The sequence below is a fragment of the Pongo pygmaeus genome, chromosome X (genome assembly GCF_028885625.2).
Source record: "Pongo pygmaeus isolate AG05252 chromosome X, NHGRI_mPonPyg2-v2.0_pri, whole genome shotgun sequence".
In the NCBI taxonomy this organism is placed as follows: Eukaryota; Metazoa; Chordata; class Mammalia; order Primates; family Hominidae; genus Pongo; species Pongo pygmaeus.
Window position 1 is genome coordinate 52,680,684 of NC_072396.2, and position 9,897 is coordinate 52,690,580.

A 9,897-nucleotide genomic window follows, 5' to 3' on the forward strand; every position below is an offset into this window, starting at 1 on the left:
TAGACATTTCTCTAAAGAACATGTACAAATGGCTAATAAGCTCAAGAAAAGACGCTCAGTGTCATTAGTCATTAGGGAAGTGCAAGTCAAATCCACATTGTGATACCGCTTCCCACTCACTAAGATGGCTGAAATCAAACAGATAGACAATAACAAATGTTGGCAAGGTTGTGGAGGAACTGGAATCTTAAGACATTTCTCATGGGATTGTAAGATGGCTCAATCACTTTGGGAGAGGGTGCAGCAGTTCCTCCAAAAGTAAGAGTTCCTTTATGACCCAGCAAGTCCACTCCAGGTGTTCACCCAAGAGATTTGAAAAAATAACTCAGGTAAAATCCTGTACGAGAGTGTCCATAACAGCCTCCTCCATAATAGCCAAAAAGTGAAAGAATCTAAATGTCCATCAACAGTTGAATGAGTAACCAATATGTGGTATCATTATATGGTAGTTAATGGAATGTACGAGCCACAACATTGATTAATCTGGAAAACATAGTGCTTACTGAAAGAAGCCGGTCAAAAAGGTCATGTATTGTATGATCTGATTTATAGGAAACATTCACTACATGCAAAATCAGAGAGCCAGAAGATAGATCAGAGGGTACCAGTGGTTTGAAGAAGAGGGGAGATGAGGTCACTTAAATACATACAGCGTGTTTTTTCAATAAAAAAGTTCTTAAATTGCATGGTTGTCATAGTTGCTCAACTTTCTGTTTTTTAAATTGTATTTTATTGTGCTAAGAACACGTAACATGAGATCCGCCTTCACTAAAATTTTAAGTGCAAAATACCGTATTCTTAACCATAGGCACAGGGTTGTACAGGAGATCTCAAGAATGTATTCACCTTGCACAACGGAAACTTTATACCCATAGAATAGCAACTCCCTGTTTCCCCCTCCCTCCAGGTTCAAGCAGCCGACACTGCACTCTGGTTTTTAAGTTTGACTATTTTAGATAGCTGAAATATTTAGAACCCACATTATTTGTGTGTGATGGCAGGAATTCCTTCTTCATGGAGGCAGAATAATGCGCCATTTTATGTGTATACCACATTTTTAATATCCATTCATCTGTCGATGAACATTTAGGTTGTTTCCACATTGTTTTTAAATTTTGACTGTTAGATGTAATGCTTCAATAAAGGTGGGAGTGCATATATCCCTTCAAGGTCCAGATTTCAATTCTTTTGGATATATACCCAAAAGTGGGATTGCCAGACCACATGGTCGTTCTATTTTTAATTTTTTGAGGAACCACTATGGTGTATTCCATAGTGGCTGCACCGCTTTAAGTGCCTACTCCAGTGTGCCCGTGTTGGAATTTTTACACATCTTCTCCAAAACAACACTTGTTATTCTTTCTTTCTTTCTTTCTCTTTCTTTCTTTCTTTATGTCTTTCTCTTTCTTTCTCTTTCTTTCTTTCTTTCTTTCTTTCTTTCTTTCTTTCTTTCTTTCTTTCTTTCTTTCTTCTTTCTTCTTTCTTTTTGGTTTTGATAATAGCTATCTTTCAAAGTGTGAGGTGATAGCTCATTGTGGTTTGGATTTGCATTTCTCTGATTAGTGACGTTGAGCGCTTTTTCATATACTGTTGGGCATGTGCATGTCCTCTTTGGAGAAACGTCTATTCAAGCCTTTTGCCCATTCTTTAGTCAGTTTGTTGTCTTCTTTTTTGGTATTGAGTTGTAGGAGTTCCTTGTATAGCTTGGATATTAATCCCTTATCATATACACCCTTTTCAAATATCTTTTCCTGTAAATCTCCTAGAAGAGAACATAGGTGAAAAGTTCCGTGGCATTTGACTTGGAAATTATCTCTTGAATATGACAAAAAGCACAAGCAACAAAAAGCCACGTTAGACTGGTGAGACTATGTCGAACCAAAAACCTATGGTGAACCCACCGGGGCCTGTTGTGGGTCGGGGGAGGGGGGAGGGATAGCATTAGGAGATATTCCTAATGCAAATGACGAGTTAATGGGTGCAGCACACCAACATGGCACATGTATACGTATGTAACAAACCTGCACATTGTGCACATGTACACTAGAACTTAAAGTATTATATATATGTATATATATATATAAAATAAAATAAAATGAAAGCAAAAAACAAAAACAAAAACAAAAACCTATGGTGAACCAAATGAAACAATCAACACGGTGAAAAGGCCACCTACAGAATGGGAGTCGCTCAACTTTTGGAATATACTAACAACCACTGCACGGTACACTTTAAAAGGGTGAGCTTTGTGGTATCTGAATTATATCTCAATAAAGCTGTTTCTTTTAATGAAGGAGGAAAGAATCTCTGAAGGAATTCAAAATGTTCATAACTTATTCCTAAGTTAACATACATGCTAGTATATTAGGATAGAAGTTGGAGGGATATTTTCGAATTATTACAAAACGAAACCTATACGAAGACTTCCATAAGGCTGAAAAATTAAATGCGGTAGGAAGCTTCCAAAGCGGCCTCTCTGGCAGAGTAGCAAGGTTGCAAGAACAATGTCAAAACAAAGCTATTTCTCAGGCATGACCTTCGTGATTGTTTCTATGTCTCAGCGTCCCGTGGATCCTACCTGCTTTCCAATCCTGGTTATGCAGCCCTCTTATTGACTTCGTGTGCAACCTGATATTCTTGCATCAGGTTTTTTGTTTGTTTGTTTGTTTGGTTGGTTGGTTGCGCAATCGTGAGTGTTTTTCTGTTGTTGCTAACCAAACATACTGATGGACACAGGAGGTGGCAGATGTAGGTGTTATTTACATCTGTAAAGTGAAAGGAAATTTCTTAGAGAAAAAATGTAGAAAAGGAGGAAACGAGGCCACAATCTGGAGCATATCAAAAAGCAGAGGAGTTTACAAGAAGAGGAGCCAGGAAACAACTCAAAGAATAGGATCTTTCCTGGAAGGAAGATCACCAGAAGAGGATGGTTTCATGGAATCCACAAGATTTCAAGAGACCGATAGTGGCCAGCACGTTCAATGCTACTAAGAGGGCAAGCCAGGTCAGAGGGATGATAATTGGATTTGACATCATGTAAGTTACTAAAGAGCATAAAAAAAAAAAAAAGCATATTGGAGGACAGAAGGCCACGCAAGACATCGGAGGTGGAGATGAGGAAGTGATGACAACCTGTTCAGACAACTCACCAGAAAAGTTTTGCTGTGAAAGGCAGCAGGTATGTGGGAGAACAGCTGGTAGGGAAGTGTCGCCAAGGGAAGGTATTTGTTTAAAATGGAGGACAGTGGAGAGTAATTGTATGCTGATGGGAATAGCCACTGGAGCAGGAGAATTTGAAGATGCAGAGAAACAGTGGACATCTGCAGGAATTCAAACTGTGAAACAGTGAGGGGTAAAGATGGGGTCAACCAGAGAGGCTGGCTTTGTTAAAAATATGAGCCACCAGCCCCATGCTTCATGCTCTCAGTTAAAGCCATGCTGATAACCTCCATCCCCGGGGATGGCCAAATTGGGAATGAGGGATTGGCAGGGGAGAGATGTCCAGAGGATGAGGAAATGAAGTTTGAAGTCCATAGGATCCAGGCTGAGTAACGAAGGTTAATGTAAACTGACAAATTCAAATTTTGAGAAATGTATCGGTCAGAGATATTTTTAATTTTTTTAATTTTATTTTATTTTTTTTCTGCAGCTGGGGTCTCGCTGTGATGCCCAAGCTGGTCTTGAACTCCTGGCTTCAAAGTGCAGCCTCCCAAAGCTCTGTGCAGTGGTGCTGTCATAAGTCACTGCAGCCTCAAACTCCTGGGCTCAAGTGATCCTCCTGCATGAGTCCCCCGAGTAGCCGGGACCACAGATGCGTGCCACCGTATAAGGCTAATTTTTTCTATTTTTATAATTTTAGAGATGAGGTCTCGCTACGTTGACCAGGCTGGTGTCCAACTCCTGGCGTCAAACAATCCCCCTGCCTCGGTGTCTTGCATAGCTGGGGTTATAGGTGTGAGCCACTGCACAGAGCTAGGTGAGGGATTATGATGTGACACTCATAGCTCCTTAGTGTTTGGTGATTGTCTCTGGGTGTTCATATGTTCACAGGGAGGTGGAGACATAGACAGATCCCATTACTGAGAGATAAAGAAATCCCTACAATGAAGCAGATTAATGGAGGGGACTTCCTCCTTTCCAGGGAGAGAAAAGGGCAGTGCTCAAAACAGGAAGAAAAGCCATGAACAGGAATTCACCGGAAATGGAATGTCCTCAGAAGACCTTATCTTTTCCGTGGGAGGCAAGGGATGGGTGATTCCTTTTGGATTCTAGCAGCATGGATGCTTAGCCATCGCTCGCTAGTAGTTTGTTCCACTGTAATTTCATGTAGTCACTATTGACCCTCACTGAAGTCTGTAACTGGCATAGCGTCTACAGTCCTGTGAGTGGTGCTTTTGGGGATTTAAGGAGCAGAGCAGTCAAGCGAAGCGTTGCCTTCCTGGCATTGCCATTCCCCATTGGTCCTTCTCCAAGGGAAACTGGTCGTGGTCATCCAGACAGAGACCAGCAGCCGAGTGGATCTGAGATCCCCCGAGAGGGGTGTGAAACACAGGGGAGTCACTGGCAGGTGGGCACTCAGGAGTGCATATGAGACAAACCCCCTGACCCAGAGGAGACTGGATGTCGCGCAACATCCGTGGAGGTCAGGAAGATGGGCAGAACTTCATGTGGTTCCTTCTGGCTTAGGGCATGGCTGTGGGTGTGGGTTGCACCATTGCAGTGAAGACGAGTTTACTTAGATGTTTTGGACTGAGGGGTTCCAGGACATGGGAAATGGAGGGCAGCTGGGTCCCAGGAGAGGAGAGTGCAGCTGGACAAAGGGACTTCTGAGACTCACTGGAATAAATGGAAAGAAGGGAGGGGAAGTTGGGGGCATATGCCCAGCTTTTGAGTTGTTGTTTATCACAAATTTATAGTGTGGGACGTCTCATGTTCTGCCTGGCACCCTGTTTGTCCAGCCTCCGGTAAGGGGAGTCAATACACAGGAGGTGGTGGGCTTCTCAGGAAGAGGGTCAGGCAAGAGGCCTCTCATTAGTTTGGCTGCTTCCAGAAGTGGGAGACTATCAGAAACCTCCCTCGTCTGAGTCTCCCCAAGGTCCTGGCGGAACAGGAGTGTGGCAGGAAGGGGGAGCCCTAGGAACGTGTCCCATGGTCTGGGCAGAGGTCTCCCAGGCCACAGAGGAGAAGAAGGAGGAGGTGTGTCCTGTGTGACTCTGGCAGGAAGGATCAGGGAGCCCTCCTGAGACAGCGCTTCTGAAATTGGGCTGGCTGGAACTTTCTGTCAGAAAATAGGAATGACTGAAAAAACTCCCCTACTATGATAGAGGCTAGAGGGTGGTAAAGAGGAAAGTGAGTTGGGGTAGCAGGAATCCTAGGTTCCACAGGCATGGTTTGCAGGTACAATACATTGTTGGTAACATGATGGCTCGGGGACAAAGAAGCCTGTCTCCAAACCGTGCAGGTGCATTGAGAGGATGTAGAAATTCTGGATTCATGTCAGGCCCGTCTGCGTTTCTGCCCTCCTCCACCCAGCATTGAGGGAAGGGCAGGGTAGAACTAAAGCGAATGTTCTTTTCAATCCCTGAATAGGGGCTTGCGTACCTCAGAGGAAGACAGAACACGCACATTTCTCTGCGTTTCTCTTTGTCTCATCCTTAGTCTCTAGGCCATTAGCCCCTGTTGCCATGGGAACTGAAGCTGAGTGTCTGATGCATTCATTGGGCTGTGGGAGAAAAGCAGAGTTGGTCCTTGAAATAAAGGCCCCTGGGAGAGGGGATTCTAGCAGGGCAGTCACATCGAAAGAATTCACAATTCCCACAGATATATTGATCCTTGTGATTATTAGTACACACACACACACACGCACACATCCCACACACCCCCACCCCATACACACACACACACACACACACACACACACACACACACACACACAGGCTTCATCCTGAACAGATATGATGTACAGAGCATCACACTGGCTGGCCCATAGGGTTCTTGTGGGAGAGGCCAGGCCTCTGTGACCATGAAAGGGGTTGCAACTGATACAGTCAGGGAGGGATCCCAGGAAGGGGAGTGATTCCCTTAAATTTGCTTGTTGAAACCCGTATCTGGCAGGGGAAAGGAGGATCTGGTGCAGAGCTTGGATTCAGCAGAGGTGGCTGTTGATGTGACCGGTCCCCCTGTTTGGGTGGGAAGGCCCTGAATGACACATGCAGCAAGGCAAGAGCAGTCCCGTGCACCCTTTGCTCTTGTCTTATCCAGCTCCTCCCTCTGAGATAGTCCCACGGAGAGTCCCAGGTTGACCTGGGATGGGGATCCCCTCTTTCCAGGGGCAGGGTAGAGTTCTCAAAGCTGGCAGTTTTCTCCTCCTTACCCTTTCTCCCTCGCTGCCCCTTCATCTTGCCCCCTGCTCATCAATCACCCTGTGGTAAAGGACCTCTCCCCTTGTTCCTTTCTCTTTACTCCCTCATCCATTTCCTCTACACTCCTTTCCTCTTTCCTCTCTCTTCCTACCTCACTTCAGCCTCTGTCATCACCCCTCACCTCCCCTCTCTGCTCTCTCTCCTCCATGCCTTGTCTTTCCCTTTGTCCTCCCTCCGAGTTCCCATATCCCTCACTGCCCTTTCTCTCCCTCTTTTCCTTTCTCATGTTGTCCTCCCTGGTTTTCCCCTCATTTTGCTTTTTCCTTCTCTCTATGCCGTTCCCTCCCCTCACCCTCCCCGCCCTCCCCTCCCCTGATACTTACCCAGTGACTAATCCTTAGTTCCTTAAGTGGTACTGGGCGTAACGTGGGCTCTATGTGTTTAGCGTTCAGCCTCGGAGGGCAGTACATCCTAAAGTGAATCACCAACTTAATTATTCCTCTGCGAATTACCATCAGTGATATGAGATTCAACGACAAGGAGCTGTGAGAGCACACAGGAAGGGAGCTCATTTCTGGGGTGGGCTCAGTGAAGAAAATGTCATTGATGATAGTCCTTGTTCTGCCATCCACCATCCTCTGCTTGCCTCTTTCTGTCCCTGCCTTCCCTTTTATGTTGGGGGCAACTCTCCTCTTCTATCTTTTGCAGCAGGGTGGGACTCCTCTCATGGTGTCCTGCCCTCCACACCGCAAGGTGTGAGTTCTCATGAAGTCCAACCGGATGCCCATTTCCTGCAACCTGAGCACCCAACAGACCAAAGAGCATGAGGGGTAGTTTCAACTCGCCCGGGGACAGACCCTTGTTCCTGCTCCCAGCTTCCCCAGGGCACCTTTGGTCATGTACTTCACTCACCCCTTCTGTTTCTCACGTTCACTTCTCACCTCTCTTCCCCCTCCCTCTTTCCTGGCTGCATCCTTTTCTCCTAAGGCTTTACCCCATAAAGACAAAGAAACTGGCTGAGGAGACGAAAGAAAGAAAGTAGCAGAAGATGGGAAGGAAACAGGTGAGTGACACTGACTTAGCTGATTAAGAGAGCTTGATCTTTTTTGAGGGTGTGGGGGGTTCTCGCTCTGTCGCCCAGGCTGGAGTGCAGTGGTACGATCATAGCTCCCTGTAGCCTCGAACTGCTGAGCTCAAGGGATCCTCCAGCCACAGCCTCCAGAGTAGCTGGGAGTACATGTTAATTTTTTTTTTTTTTATGTTTTGTTTTTTTACAGACGGAGTCTCACTTGTGTTGCCAAGAGAGCTTGAGCATCAACTGGCAGTGAGGACGGCAGGAAAGCAACTGACTTATCCCCTCTCACCAGACCTTCCAACTGTGTGCAACAATGGCATTGCCACGTATCCCGGCACGTTGTTGGTAATGGTGGGGGCTGTAAATTGCACGATTGCTCTAGAAAGTGTATTTACAAATCACTTAGACACCCAGATCCCCTCTCAGCTCCTCGTAGCATGACAAATCGCTCTCCCCCAACTCTGGGAGATGGAGGACAAATGTACTCTCTGCAGAGCATGAACCAGCAGATTTACGGGCTTTGGAACTTCAGGCTCACTTGAAGGCATACATCCCAACCCGGCGTAGGGATTTCAGTTGCTCTCTACAGCAATCTTCAGTCCCTCACCTCCGCTGGAGTTTGGCGTCCAGATTGCTGGCATCTTGCCCCTTCTCAGAGATGCAGGAGAGTCTTCCTGTGTAATCTAAACTTCCCCAGAGAGGAGACTTAGTAATACTGGCAGGCAAAGACCTCTGGAGTTTGCTTCGTTAGTAAGCTCAAAATATTTTCTTATTTCAACGTTAGTTTTTCTTAGAGCCATGGGTTACTTAGGAGGATGTTTCTTAATTTACAAACATATACGGGGGTTTGTAATGATCTTTTGTTATTAATTTCTAGATCCCATTGTGGCATTGTGGTCAGAGAATATACAAATCGCTGAAGAATCCATTGTTTATGGACATTCCTGGGATAGTATTCATTTAAATATCGTTATGTACACTGTAATGGAATATAATACAAAGATGGAGTTGCACGCAAAATGAGGGTACCACTCAGTAAATGGTTCCACAGGGACGTCTGATCCCCTACGATCTGGGTTAAGAAATGGTGTAGTGTATTGCCGGCAGCTCAAAAGCACTCTCATGCCAGTCACTCTTGTCTTCCACCTCAGCAAATCTAACCACTCTTGTGACTTTTAACACTTGAAGATAATCCTGCCTGTTTGTGAACGCATTACACATGAGCAGAATCAGTACAGTACGTATTTTATAATCCGGGTTTCTCTTGGCAACATTAGGTTTTTCTCCTTGCTATTCACTTTTGTCGTGCTGTGTAGCTGAATTTCGTCTCTTTGCATTCCTGCGCAGTGTTTTGAATTGTATGACGATGCCACAATTTATTCATGCCTTTTATTTCTAATGGACTCTTCAGTAGTTTCCACGCTGGAGTGTTAGTATTATTATTGTGGTGCACGTTCACAAGGATGTCCTTTGGTTAACATGAGTATGCATTTAAGGCTGTGCTTGCAGGACTGCTTTGATTACTTTTTCCTCCTTCATGGCACTGTAAGTGGTGACAGTGGATGTATCTTTTTTTTTTTCCCCTGATCTCAGAGGGAAAGCTGTCAACATGTCACCCGTAAGTATTGTTGTTTTCGTAGGCTTTTTAAAGATATTCCAACGGAATCAAGAGAGTTCCCTTTTGTTCGTAGTTGGCTAAGAGGTTTTATCATAAGTGCATGGTCATTTAAAAAAATCAAACCCATGAAATACCCTTCCTGCGTCTGTAGGGAATATCATATTTTTTCTCCTTCATACATTACTTCTGAGAGATAGATTTTTCAAGCACTGAACCGCTTCATTTCTAGAATACTCTTGACTTGTTTGTGATACGTTTTCCTTTTTGGAGATTTAACTGATTTGTTTTGCTAATGCTTTATTCGAGATTTCTTCTTCTGTGCTTATGTGAAAGACAGGCCTGTGCATTTCATTTCTTACCATGCCCTTTAAGGTTTTGCCTCATAAAATGGGATGGGAAGCATTTCCCGTTTTTTATGTTACCTGGCAAGAAGGTAAGATTGACATTCCTTCCTTCACAAACGTTTTGTAGAATTAATCGGTGGCGGCATCAGAGTCTGTAGGTTCTTGTGACTGCTGCTGTTGTTTCCTTCAGATTCCGCCCATTTAGAATGTGTAGGACAATTCAGATGTTTAGTCTGTTTTCTGTCATTTTGTTGTATTTTCTTGAAGTGTGTAAATTATATCCAAAGTTTCACATCTGTGGGCATAAAGTTGCTCATGGTTTTGAATAATGATCTCTTTAATGCCTTCGTTGCCCATAATGATGTCTCCTTAGCCACTCCAGACACGGGTTGCTTCATGATTTCTCTCCTTTTTGTTCAGGTCCACACAAGGCATGTCTTAGTCACATCATCTTTACAAAAAACCACCTCTGGCTGTGTTGTTTTATCTTTAACTGAT

General features: G+C 44.6%; 1 protein-coding gene across 1 annotated transcript; it reads right to left on the reverse strand.

Annotated features, from left to right (window-relative positions):
• Window positions 1–3,857: 3,857 nt before the first annotated feature.
• On the reverse strand, window positions 3,858–6,997 carry LOC129025261 (putative uncharacterized protein FLJ39060). The gene is made up of 3 exons (XM_054472958.1): window positions 6,746–6,997; window positions 5,602–5,722; window positions 3,858–4,836 (listed from the first exon to the last, which is right to left on the reverse strand). The coding sequence occupies exons 1-2, from the start codon at window positions 6,995–6,997 to the stop codon at window positions 5,603–5,605; spliced, it is 372 nt and encodes a 123-aa protein (XP_054328933.1). The 3' UTR covers window positions 3,858–4,836; window position 5,602.
• Window positions 6,998–9,897: the final 2,900 nt, after the last annotated feature.

Bases quoted from the DNA above. Each gene is read 5' to 3' on its own strand.
- LOC129025261 (XM_054472958.1), bottom strand. From the start codon at position 6,997: ATGGTGGATGGCAGAACAAGGACTATCATCAATGACATTTTCTTCACT. The intron at 5,723-6,745 runs GTAAGTATCAGG...TTTCTCCCACAG, and splicing joins AACTAAGGATTAGTCACTGG to CCCAATGAATGCATCAGACA.